Source organism: Polypterus senegalus, chromosome 1, assembly GCF_016835505.1.
Source record: "Polypterus senegalus isolate Bchr_013 chromosome 1, ASM1683550v1, whole genome shotgun sequence".
NCBI lineage: Eukaryota > Metazoa > Chordata > Cladistia > Polypteriformes > Polypteridae > Polypterus > Polypterus senegalus.
This window is the reverse complement of record NC_053154.1, coordinates 216737416-216750878: the sequence shown is the minus strand read 5'-3', so window position 1 is coordinate 216750878 and position 13463 is coordinate 216737416. Positions and strand designations below refer to the sequence as shown.

Here is a 13463-nt window from a genome sequence, read left to right as displayed (position 1 = left end):
TACATTATGACAGAAACTGTACCCTGGTTATTTTTAAGTACCAAGTTCAACATGAGTGCAAATATGCAAAAACAGGTGCAAACTGACATTATGCATTGGATGTGCAGGAGGTAGAAGGTTATAATGTAACAGGTTTCTATATACAGGTACTATATAATACTATTTACAGGTTATTTATGTGTACAATGTTCACATAAACATGTGCAAGCATTTATACGGTAGCGTATAATCTTAGTCCAGTGGGTGTTGGCAGCAGTGCCGTCATACTACAGGAGATATTGTGCATCAAGTGACATGATGCGTATAAAGTGCAGTTATGCAACATAGTTCTTTCACAGTCCAGGTGTGTGTGTGGGGGGAAGTGTGATGGCTGGGAGTGAGTTCAAGAGTCTTATGGCTTGTGGGAAGAAGCTATCACGCATCTTGGAAGACCGAGACCTGATGCTGCGGAAGCGTCTGCCAGAAGGAAGGAGCGTGAAAAGTCCGTGTGAAGGATGAGAGGGGTCGAGCACGATGCAGGAGGCCCTTTTGATGCAGCGTCTGTGGAAGATGTCCTGCAGTGGCGGAAGAGACGTTCCGATGATGTTTCCAGCTGCTTTGATGATCCTTTCAAGCCGCCTGATATTAGCAACAGTACTGTTTCCGAACCAGGTGGAGATGCAGCTGGTTAGGACACTCTCTATGGTGCCCCTGTAGAACATGGTGAGGGTGGGAGGGGGCAGGTTGGCTCGCTTCAGTCGTCTCAGGAAGTGTAGACGCTGCTGGGCCTTTTTGGTGATGGAGGTGGTGTTGGTGGTCCAGGTGAGATCGTCTGAGATGTGAACTCCCAGGAACTTGGTGTTTTTTACAGTCTCAACCGTGGAACCGTGGATGCTAAGTGGTGTGTGGGTGGAGCGAGCTTTCCTGAAGTCGATGACCATTTCTTTAGTTTTGTCCACATTCAGCGACAGGTTGTTGTCACTGCACCAGGCAGCCAGCTGCTTCACCTCATCTATGTACGCAGACTCATCGTTGTTGCTGATGAGCCCCACCACGGTCGTGTCGTCGGCGAATTTGATGATGTGGTTTGAGCTGTGCAGGGCAGTGCAGTCGTGAGTCAGGAGTGTAAACAAAAGTGGGCTGAGAACGCAGCCCTGAGAAGATCCTGTACTCAGCCTGATGGTGCTGGAAACAGTGTCACCGATTCGGACGGACTGAGGTCTCCCTGACAGGAAATCAAGTATCCAATTGCAGAGTGAGGTGCTTAGTCCCAACTTAATCAGTTTCACACACAGTCTATGGGGAATGATGGTGTTGAACGCTGAACTGAAGTCTATGAACAGCAATCTAACATAAGAGTCTTTATTGTCCAAGTGAGAGAGAGAAAGGTGAAGTGCAGTGGATATAGCGTCCTCAGTTGACCTGTTTGTGCGATAGGCGAACTGCATAGGGTCCAGTGAGTGGGGGAGGTTGCTCTTCACTCGTGCCATGACAAGCCTCTCAAGGCACTTCATGGTGATGGGGGTCAGTGCGATGGGCCGGTAGTCATTCAGGCAGGAAACTGAAGATTTCTTTGGCACTGGGATGATGGTGGTGAACTTGAAGCACGTCGGGACGATCATCTGGCTCAGCGAAGTGTTAAAGATGTCTGTGAACACCTCGGCGAGCTGATCAGCGCAGTCTCTCAGCACTCGACCTGGAATGTTGTCCGGAACGGCAGCTTTACGTGGGTTGATCTTGGAGAAAGTTCTTCTCACGTCAGCTGCAGGCAGAGAGATGGTCTGGTCGGTGATGAGAGGTGTCGCTTTCGTCGGCGGCATGTTGTTCAGTGCGTCAAACCGTGCGTAGAACTTGTTCAGTTCCTCAGGGAGTGTGGCATCTCCTCACAGCTGCTTGATGCTGGCTTGTACTGGGTGACAGCCTGGATGCCCTGCCATAGACTGCGGGAGTCATTTGCGTCTTTGAAGTGGTGCTGGATCTTTTTGCCATATGCTCGCTTTGCTTGGCGGATAGAGCGAGAGAGGTTTGCCTTGGCTGTTCTGAGGGCAGCTGTACTCCCGGACCGGAACGCAGCATCTCTCTCTCTCAGCAGCGCGCGCACCTGTGCTGTGAACCAGGGTTTCTCGTTGGCTCTAGTGGTGATGTTCTTCAGGACGGTAACATCCTCTGTGCACTTGGTGATGTAGCAAGTCACAGATTCTGCAAACTCGTCCAGGTTAACACAGCTGTCATACGTCGCCGCCTCTCTAAAAACATTCCAGTCCGTACATTCAAAACAGTCCTGGAGTGCTGAGGCCGCTCCACTGGGCCAGACTCGGATGGTTTTCCTGGCAGGTCTCGTGCGTTTCAGCAGCGTCGTTTATGCGGGTCGCAGCATCACTGTAGCGTGGTCGGAAGAGCCGATGTGTGGGCGCAGTGCTGCTTTGTAGGCACCACGCACGTTGGTGTAAACTTTGTCCAGGCAGTTCTCCCCCCTCGTAGCAAAGTCCATATGTTGATGGAATTTGGGGAGAACTGCCTTCAGGTTTGCGTGGTTGAAGTCGCCGGCAATGATGAAAAAGCCGTCCGGGTGTGCGGTCTGGAGCTTGTTGATTTCCTCGTACAGTTCGGCTAATGCTAGGTTAGCATTAGCGCTAGGCGGCAGGTAAACAGCTACGAGTAGCACCACGGACAATTCTCTCGGCAGGTAGAACGGGCGGCTCTTTACGGCTAGAAACTCTATCTGTGGCGAGCAGTGGCGACTCACTTCAGCAGAGTTCGTGCACCAGAGACTGTTGATGTAGATGCACAAACCGCCTCCGCGGCTCTTACCGGACAAAGAGGCTTCTCTGTCGGCCCGATAGCATGCTAGCCCGTTGAGCTGGATAGCTGAGTCCGCGATGTCCGCGTTCAGCCACGTTTCCGTGAAGATAAAAACGCAACAGTTCTTTATCTCACGCTGGGTTGATTGCTGGAGCCACAGAAAGTCCATTTTGTTGTCTAGTGAGCGGACGTTGGAGAGCAGGACAGATGGAAGTGCCGGTCGGGCCGGGTTAGCTTTTAGCCTCGTGCTAAAGCCTGCACGCTTGCCCCGCTTCTGTTTCCGGGAACAGCGCTTACACTTCGGCCAGCTGCGCTTTGTTGTCTCGCCCAGGCTCCGTAACATCTCTAACGGCAGATTCGGCGGAGGAATTGTGGATTTCCTTCCGATTTCAAGCAAGATATTTCTGTCGTAAGTGATACGCATCTTACTTGTTTACAAACAAAACAAAAGGTACACAAAACGGACGAGAATCAGTATAAAAACACTGAATTCCCCAGAGCGCTCTTAGCCGCTGCCTGCTTGTGGCGCCGCCGGAAACTGTTCTTAGTCAGGGAGGTGACCAAGAACCCAATGGTCACTCTGTCAGAGCTCCAGAGGTCCTCTGTGGAGAGAGGAGAACCTTCCAGAAGGACAACCATCTCTGCAGCAATCCACCAATCAGGCCTGTATGGTAGAGTGGACAGACGGAAGCCACTCCTTAGTAAAAGGCACATGGCAGCCCACCTGGAGTTTGCCAAAAGGCACCTAAAGGACTCTCAGACCATGAGAAATAAAATTCTCTGGTCTGATGAGACAAAGATTGAACTCTTTGGTGTGAATGCTAGGCGTCACATTTGGAGGAAACCAGGCACCGCTCATCACCAGGCCAATACCAACCCTACAGTGAAGCATGGTGGTGGCAGCATCATGCTGTGGGGATGTTTTTCAGCGGCAGGAACTGAGAGACTAGTCAAGATAAAGGGAAAGATGACTGCAGCAATGTACAGAGGCATCCTGGATGAAAACCTGCTCCAGAGTGCTCTTGACCTCAGACTGGGGCGACGGTTCATCTTTCTGCAGGACAACGACCCTAAGCACACAGCCAAGATATATATATTAGCAGAGAATAAGTACAATAGGTATTTGTTCATCTACAGAAAAAAAAAGAAATCATTAGACAATGTAGCAGAAATTAAACAAATTGCCTAAAAATGCTTACTCATTGGAAGATTTCTCTCTGCTATTGCTTGCTGTACTTGAAACAGAATCACAACTCCCTGTCGATGAATACCACTTGTAACCCTCATCAGTTGGCGTCACCATCTGCGTACCCAGTATTCTAAGTAAACAAAAAACAGTAACATCAGATTAATCTTCTAAATAACTTTCAAAAAGAGAAGAAATATTTATGGCCTTCAGTGACTGAGGAGGATCATATTATGCATGACTTAAAACTACCTAAAATTTCAGTTTAGGTTACAGAAAGGCTGATTAAATGTAAAAGTATGTGCTCCCTTGATATATAAAAATCATAATTTTAATCCAAGTACACATTTAAAAAACATTTTTCATAAATATATATATTTTTGTGAACACAAATAATGACCAACATGAACAAGAAAATCATGTGGTACTGTAGCTGAGTGCCAACATTTTGGACTAGGAGCAACAAGGGTACAGCTTAATACCTTTTCATCTATAGATATATAAATGCTAAGGTGTGTCTGTCTGCAAAAACTCACGCTTCCATGGCCTATGAAGCTTGACCTTGGCTTCAATCAACAAATTATGATGTGACACATACAATGTGATCATTTGCACATCCGGCCCACAGTGAAACCAATAATTTAGCTTCAACTCCTTCTCAAGACCAGCAGACATGGCAGCAAACACTGGCTAACAGAAAATCAACAGCTGCACATGATATAGATGAGATGAAGACTAATGCCAAGTGAGGACACTGCTTGCCTGGCACAAACAGAATAAAGGCATGGGCATATGCCATTGCTGACAAGAACAGAAAACCCAACAACATCTAAAAGACAGGCACAGTGGCATGGGCAAATTTAACTGTGTGAAACACATTGCACCAGCTCCTTTGAGAAAAACAAGGCAACACAGCTCAAAACAACATGCAAATTTTAACACAAAACAGTGATATGAATTGTCAGGCCAAGAAAAGGAACCATACCCGCATCTGCCGCAGTGAAACACTTTCCACAAACACTGATAACTAACTGTGCAAATGAGTATTCATCTTGCAAAACAAAGTCATACGTAATCCTTGACCATGAAAAACAACATGATATATGCCCTTAGCTCAACATTAGCCATGATGAGACAGCAAGACACTGCCACACATACCAAATCGAAAGATCTGCCTCAAATTCTACTGCAAGTACAAGGATAAATAACTGAGAGTCTATTGATAATCACCCAGGATACGGTAAAAGGCATGGCGACACGGTTATGCTCAGCTATGTGAAGCACACTGCAACAGAATACATATGCAATATCAACAACTCCAAGTGTTTTGCATCCATGGGAGCCTGTATCGATAATCTCCCAGGACAGGGTGCATACCTTTTCAGAGGAACTGAAGTAGAAAAAAAATCAAACACTACACACAGACGCCTGACAGGTTCATTAACTTATCATGCACATACTTGTTCAGATGAAGTTCTTAAACAAACACTTTCTTATCGTGAAAATACAGACATTTTTCTTCATTTGCTTACAAAAGCATAGGATTTCATTAACACAAACAGCCTTTACATCCAAGCCTTTATAAATACAAGGCAAGCTGAAGAAGAAGAAAAACTATGGGCACAGAAAGATGTCATACAGCTTCCAGAACTTAAACAGTACTTCCTCACCACATTTACACAAGACTAATGCCATTAAAAGGCACAGTACTTCAGTCTTAACGTTTCATCATATTCTTACATTGCTTTATCTTACTGTTTTCCACTCCCTTTTCTATTTTTTAATAAAACATTATTTTAGCTTTGGCCTTCCACATTACATCGCCAGTGAATACATTTTACAACCCCTTTAATTTGAGGACAGGAGGAACACATACACAGTATCAATATCTCTTTATATTTGGCATCCATTGGAGCCGTTATTGATAATCCCACAGGACAGGGCACCTATGTGTTTACAATTCATTATCATTTAGAATTTATCATTCTACTGGTGGACCTCACCCCTTTCAATTTCCTTTTATTTGAGAAGCGGAGGTCTGTGTGATTTACATCTTTAATGTGGGTTGTGACATCATGTACATGTTCCACAACTCTGTGTTAGCCAGTGTGATTTTCTGCACTGTGGTGTGCTGAACCAGCAGCATCACTTCAAGAGAGAACCACCGAAACAGAAACCTAAATAAAAAGTAGACTCAGTTATGAGGCGCAATCTTGATGTGATAGAGGAAGAAACAGAGGAGAGATTGAAGACCGAGCTGATGGTCATTATGAACAATGCTGCATATCCTCTCACTAAAATGGAGTACTTTCAACAAATAAATTATTCAGCAGAAGTGTGTCAAGAAACTTTATACCAAAAGCAATATGCCTTTATAATTCTTCACTGAAACAGCTATTTTATCATTAGCCAAGTCACAGTTTTTCTTCTTTCTTTTTTTCTAATTCATGTGTTTTTGAGAAGGATTTCAGTTGTTTGTTAAAATATTTCATTCATCATGAAATATGCTGTGTAAATAAATCCTGTTTGCTAAATCTTTTTTGTCTTTGTTTTAAGCAAAATTCATTACTTACCTATGGAAAAGTATTAAAAATATAACAATTTCCTTATTACTTATGAAAGTAAATACTTACTCCTTCTAAACAGGGTCAAAGTTATTACCTGAGGTGCGGGAAACGTGATTTCCACTGTTCGCATTCGTCTTCAAGACTCTGCATTTGTCCACATGGTTTACACTCATATAGAAGTTCATCAATTTCCTCAAACATTTGCTGCACCTGCCTTGATGCTGCTTTATCAAATTCCTGAAGGACAAAACAGGGTTACTATTGTTCAAACACTGGGTACAACCATGACAGCCTTACGTCTAATACAAACAGGCAGCTGAAGGAGGAGTCTTAATGTAGTATTCCATGCGGTAGGACTTCTTTTACGGTGAACTTCAATTACAATTCAAAGCTTTGCATCCATCAGCATGGTGCCTTATATTATTTGGCCAATACACATGCAGCAGTTTCAAAACTATGTAACAAAGTTATTCAAGCATCATTGTTAAACAGAAATTATATAAGGCAAAAGATATTCTTTAAGATGACTATAAAGAAATAGGAGTACAAACATTTGCTTGTTTTTGGCTATAAATAAATAAATACTTATTTAATGTAGTATGCTGCAATCTGACCTGTTTGACAGTACTATAATCTGCTGTATGGATGGCTTGCATTCTAAAATGTTTTTATTTCTTTCATTTGACTTACCACAGAAACCCTGAAAATGGCACCCCTATAATGTCAAGACACTTTAGTGCTAGTCAACCCAAATACAAACACAGCAACACTGAGATTTCAAAAATGAAATTATACAGAACAGCCAAACATAACATTTGCTTCTAAAAATATGTTTATTTTAACTATCAGAAAATTAAAAAGGAAATAAACGAACATCATAGCCCCAGGAGAAGACTGAACTTCGTTCTGTGGAAACTCCAGTTCCAGTGTAGCTCTGAATGGCAGACCAAGAATTTGCTAACTCTTCTGCAGTAACCGTTCGACAACTTGATTCATCGGAGTCCTCAGATTCTCTAAGGCCAAAAGGACAAAAAAAAAATGAAATGAGTCAAGTGTACAATACCTAAGTGCTTCAACAATTGATGTACCTTCCTGTACATTGATTCTTCAACCAACAACTCTGCCAAATTTCAGCAATCTGAAAAGACAGAAAGTGACTGCCTATCAAATCCTCTGCCTTTTCCTTTTAGCAATACATGTCTTATACAATTAGAAACTGAGCCAACCTCACAATGAACAGAACAGCTGCTATTAGGTCTTGAATAAATGCACAGCCAGCATAAATTTTGAAATGTTATTAACCTTTGGTAAGCAGAAACAGCATCCTTGACATCATGCAGGAAATTTTGTGGGAGATATACATCATCCTTCTCTGGCAATGGGTGATGTTCAATATTGCTTCTCGATAATCCACGTCTAGAGAAATGGAAAGAAGAATAATCCTATAAAGTACCTCAGTTTTCTTGCAACTACTGCCATCCAGTTTGTTAACTGGACCTTTGCTGATGTCCATGTATTTTGTTTGAGTAAGGTGGATGGATGGACTCTATCTATATAACCCTTATATTTAAAATTGAAAAGAAAGCACACTAAACTTACAAGTGGAAAACAGATAGCCAAATAACCCCACCAGCATCATGTGGTCTGTTCCTAGAACACTCTTGGCAAAGAGTTACCTTCACTAGATCCCTCTGAACTGGAAAAAGTCTGTCCCGAAGTTATCTTATCACAATAGGGCAAGCACACAAAAGATAAACTTTCTCAAAGCAAACAAAATGCATGCACATTTTCAATAAGCTCTGTTATCAGCAAGGATTGTGTTGAAACAAACACCAGCAGAACCAAACATGAGCGCCCTTGCTATAAATGTAAAATAACAGGAGGCTGAAAAGAGTTAGAAACTGAGAAAAATGCTTTGAATGAAATTTGTAGACCCTTTATTTGCAGATTTTTTTTTTCAAATCAGAAACTTTCAAGGCCACTTTCTTTTAAGAAAAAAAAAAAGTTATACAATGTAAAGTAGAAGTTGCCATTAACCAGTTTTATTGAAATTCATAGGTTAATCTCATCTCCTGGTTGTAATAAGATTTAAAATTTTCATTATAATTGATCCATTGACAAGCTATGCATGTCAAACATAATTACAGGGTGGGTTGACAGATAGGTGGATGGATGGATGGATGGACAGATGTAAACACACAGTTAGACATCATACCATCATTTTATGTGATGCCTAAAAAGAGCAAATCTATTGAGCTCTATGAGTTGAAAATTTAGCCACAGTACAATTATTTGTCCTGTACAACTAATGGAACAATCAAATATTGTAAATACTAGAGACAGTCTGACATAGGTTTTACTTTTGATCTTGGTGTTCTTCCACTTAATTATATTATGATTTTAACACAGTTAAAGGATAAAAATCTGACTAAACATCACAAACGTAATCATGCAAAATAACACTAGTGAAGAATAACAGTATAAATGGGAAATTGATGTACTATGCAAGTTGACATTTATCCATAGTGGATTCAGAAAGTACTCAGACTCCTTCACTTTCACATGTGTTGGACAATTTCATTTTAAAAGGAAAATTTGACATTTTTATCCATAAATCTACACTCAATAACACATAATGACAAAGTGAAAAGATGTTTTAAGAAAAATTTGCAAATATATTGAAAACTCAAAAACTTAAAACCTCTTATTCATTTTAGTATTCAGACCCTAAATTCAGAACATTTGTAGAAGCCGCTGTGGCAGTAACTATAGCTTTGGGTTTTCTTGGGTAAGTCATGCTTTGCACACCTGGATTTAAACAGTTTATCCATTTCTTCCTGGTAGGTCCTCTCAGGTTCTGTTAGATTTAATGGGAAGCATATGTAAATTGCCATATTCATGTCTCTCCATCCATGTTCATTGGAGTTTAAGTCAGAGCTTTGAATGGACCACTAAAGGACAGTCAGAGAATTGTCCTGAAGCCACTACTTGGCTTTGCTGTATGCTTTGGGTCATTATCGTGCTGAAAGGTGAATCATCTCCACAGTTCAAGTTTGTATACAGGAGCAGGTTTTCTTCAAGGAACATTCATCCTTCCCTCAATTCTGACCAGTCTCCCTGTCCCTGCTGCTGAGAAGCACCCCAATGCCATAATGATGCCACCACCATGCTTCATCGTAAGGATAGCATTAGGCTGGATATAGTGCTTGGAGTTCTGCCCAAAAAGGTCAGTGTTTGTCTCATTAGACCAGAGAATCTTTTTACTCATGCTCTCAGAGTCCTTTAAATGCCACTTGGCAAACTCCAAGTAACCTCTCATACGTGCCTGATTTATGGATTGCGCCTTCCGACAGGTTTACCCACCACAACACAGCACTTCTGAAGCTCTGTTAAAGTCACCATTGGGTTCTTGGTCACCTCCTTGGCCATGGCTTGGTTTCTCAGTTTGGCTGGACAGGAAGAGTCCTGGTGGTTCCAAACTTCATCTATTTCACAAGTATGGATACCACTGTGCTCATGGGAACACTCAAAACTTTAGAAAGGGTTTATACCCTTGGTCTGTTCTATGGCTCAACACAATTTTATCACAGAGGTCTACAGAGAGTTCTTTGGATTTCATGGCTTGGTTTTGATCCTTACATGTTGTGTGAAATGACACAAAACATACACACATATGCACCTTTAAGAACTATGCCCAGTCAATTCAGTTTACCAAATACATGGACTCCAATCAAGTTCTAAACATAATTGAAGCCAGCAGGATGCACCTGAACACACTTTGGGGTGCCAAAGGAAAGGGTCGGAACACTTATGTGAGTGACATATTTCAGAATTTTATTTTTAATAAATTTGAAAGCTTTCTGAAAACATATTTTCACTTTGTCATTTCAGGTCATGAAATGTAGATTGATGGACAAAACTTTCAAAAGGGTCCTTTTAAAATTAAATCTATAAGGCAGTGAAGTTTGCAGAAAGTGAAGGGGTCTGAATACACTGTATGCACTACATAAATATAATTTGCATACTTTATATTAAGTAGGGCCACTACCAAAATACTGCCCTAATGCTTCTTTACATCATTTGGCATGTTTTTAAATAACATGGCATAAATAAAATTAGCTTTGAGATGATTTTCTTTTGTCAACGGACCATATGACTGATCTCTGTGGTTTATGATGAAGAGAAAAACAATTAGAATTAAGAGAGCAAATCTGTTCTCAACCATCCTGTTTATTTACAAAAATAAGAACCTAAAATACAGAATTCTACTTAACATGATTAATGCATATAAAATACAAAATAAATAACGATTATGAAATTCACTGTTTCAGACACTATAAGTGACAAGTGAATTATTTTGTTTAATTTTGTTTTTGTTAAGAATAACTTATGAATAGTTTGAAATCACTTCAGTTTTTGTCTGTCTGGCTCCTCCTGACTAACCATACAAGAAAGCTCCTGAAAATGATATACTGTTCAACTCGTCTTGATGTCTAGTTATGCAAGGTATCAAGCTTTTTGTCCCTCCAGATTTGAAAAAACCCTCATTTTTAGGCACTTTTTGGAACATCATTCGGAGTAGGAAATTACATCATTATGATACACAGTTTTCAGCAAAAATGATCAGAAGGATTTGAAGTTGTGCGTGACGCCTCAGGTGATCCTTGGCATTCATCTTCTAATCAGACATGAGGGGGAAAAGTTAGTCCTTTTCACAAAACTTCAAAAAAATTGGGATTGGTAATATAGGCATGTGGAATGTTATTTCATGGCATTTTGAGGTTGCTGATAATGAATGTAATAATATTTTTGATATCTGTTTCTTTACCAGTGGTCCATGTCTTCTAAGAGCCACTCCCAAAAGGTTAAAAATTACACATTTCCAAAAAAAAAAAAAAAAATCATGTATGGTATCATTTTGGATTATTTCAAGGTCAGCAGTTACAAATATTATGATATTTTTGATTTTTTAACTTTTATTAGGGATCTAACCCTCTATGGACCCATATTAGTGTTTATACTTTAAACATTTAAACTGAAGCACACATTTTAATATTTAAAAAGTTTGATGCAATTATTCTTACTTATTATGTACTTCCACTACATGAAGTAAATTACTTTTGTTTCTTATGAACAAAATGAAATAGGGTGGCTTACGCTAATTCAAGACTTTTTCTCATCATGTGCAAATTTGAACTCAAATAATTATTAAGTCTGACGGTTTAGCTGATGACTGTTTATCAAAGATGAAGAACATTGCTTTCTGACCAAATTCAGCTAACCAGACAGCAAAGTGAAATACAGTGCCACGCTTTTTACTGCAACATAATCAGAAAAAAAAGTATCTTTCTAAAACTGTATACAACATACAAGTAGATACAGTACAAACAACAGAAGAGTTGGAATATGTGATATTGCAATATGAAAAGCCAAAGACAACAAAAATATAATAGGACATCACAGAATCATTGATGTGACCATTATGCTAAACTGGGACGTGAAAACACTGGATGATGTATTAAAAGCTGAAGAAGGGAGCACAACAAGGAATGTTTTCAACCAAGTAAAACATTTTAATTCTTGCAAAAGAACACTGAATTGTTATAAAATGTTTGCATGTTTGTTTTCCAGTGAGGTGCCAAAAATTGCAAAAATGAAGTGAAATTGATAAGTAGGTACTATGACTGCACGTTTGCATCTTTATTTTTAAATAAAGTACTTACATCTCGAGGCTGTGGGAGATGGGCTTTCGGTTGTACCTGGAGATCATTCTTTTCTTCTCCGCTTCCGTCGTTTTGTCTTATTACATATATTTTACTCATTTGTTCATTTATTTTATATTGTCCTCGACTGTCCTTTTTTTGTTGACTCTCCGCTGAACCTCGGCCCCTTTGATTTTTTTTTGCCGAGGAATGAACATCCTATCTACCTCCGTCACACACTTCAATCCACTCCAAGGCTTATCCCGGGCCTACTTTTAAAGTCGTAAATTCGCGTGGAAAAAAAATGAGCACAGATAACAATATAGAAACGAATAAGCATTCATAAATAAAACGTGAACTTTTACGTTTTTAATATATTACTTTCTTGAAAGAATAATAACCTTGCATTGTAAGCAAGGTAAATAGCGATTCAGAATACTGTACAGTTGTTTTGCTCATTTCAGGGTTAGCACCATAACAACAACCAGGCGTCATGGATACATGAACTCTACTTCACCCCGCAGGTTAACTTGGGATGTGAAGTTTTTGGAGACCAAGTCCAGTCTTGCAACTGAAAGAAATAATCACAAAAGAACTACAACATTAAAAATGCACCGCGTTTCGCCTCGATGCATGCTAGGAAATGTAGTCAGGTTTGAGATTAGTGCAGTGGGAAATACAGTAGACAGCGGAGGCAGGCGAGCAAGATTTCTTGAAAAAAGTAGGATTTCTTGACACTATCGTTCATAAAGATGAGCTGATTAGCTTGTGACTCAATATCTGTAATGGGTTGTCAATTCGTGTTCTAAGAGGTCATTACAAGAAGTTTGGACCTGTTATAGCATATTGGACCGTAATGCAGGAATAAACCCCTGGACCGGGGCAAGGCACATTGACATCGCCCGACGTTCACACGTGAATAATTTAGGTCGCCAATTAACCTTACACATCTTTCATATGTAGGAGGAAAGAAAACGAGGATAATGTTCAGAGAAATTAACACTGACACCTGAGTAATAGAGACTGACTTGGAATTCAACTTAGACCTCATGTAACATTGCAAGATGCTGAGAAATCAGTTAACGGTTTTGTTTTCATTTGACTAGATCACCGTAACGCACTCCTCTCAGGAAACCCACGCAGACACGTGGAGAATTAGGATATAGCGGGTTGGACTATGACTGACTGACTGACTCCTCTCAGGACTATCCAAAAAAGACATCAATC

The 13463-nt window shown here is 40.4% G+C and overlaps 1 protein-coding gene across 4 annotated transcripts in view; it reads right to left on the bottom strand.

Moving 5' to 3' along the window:
* The window catches only part of fam149b1 (family with sequence similarity 149 member B1), a 44149-nt gene extending 31430 nt beyond the window's left edge, over positions 1 to 12719 (bottom strand). For 3 of the 4 annotated variants that reach the window (XR_005635566.1, XM_039769033.1, XM_039769046.1), the window contains exons 1-5: positions 12258 to 12719; positions 7837 to 7950; positions 7409 to 7547; positions 6629 to 6771; positions 3981 to 4100 (exon numbers count right to left, since the gene is read on the bottom strand). Coding sequence is in view for 3 of the 4 variants with exons in the window: in XM_039769033.1 (XP_039624967.1) it covers positions 3981 to 4100; positions 6629 to 6771; positions 7409 to 7547; positions 7837 to 7950; positions 12258 to 12304 (563 nt within the window). In the remaining variant the exon portion in view is untranslated. Of the gene's footprint in view, positions 1 to 3980; positions 4101 to 6628; positions 6772 to 7408; positions 7673 to 7836; positions 7951 to 12257 lie in introns of those variants that run through there. The other variant, XM_039769053.1, reaches the window with a different exon arrangement.
* Between the last annotated feature and the right edge of the window lie 744 nt (positions 12720 to 13463).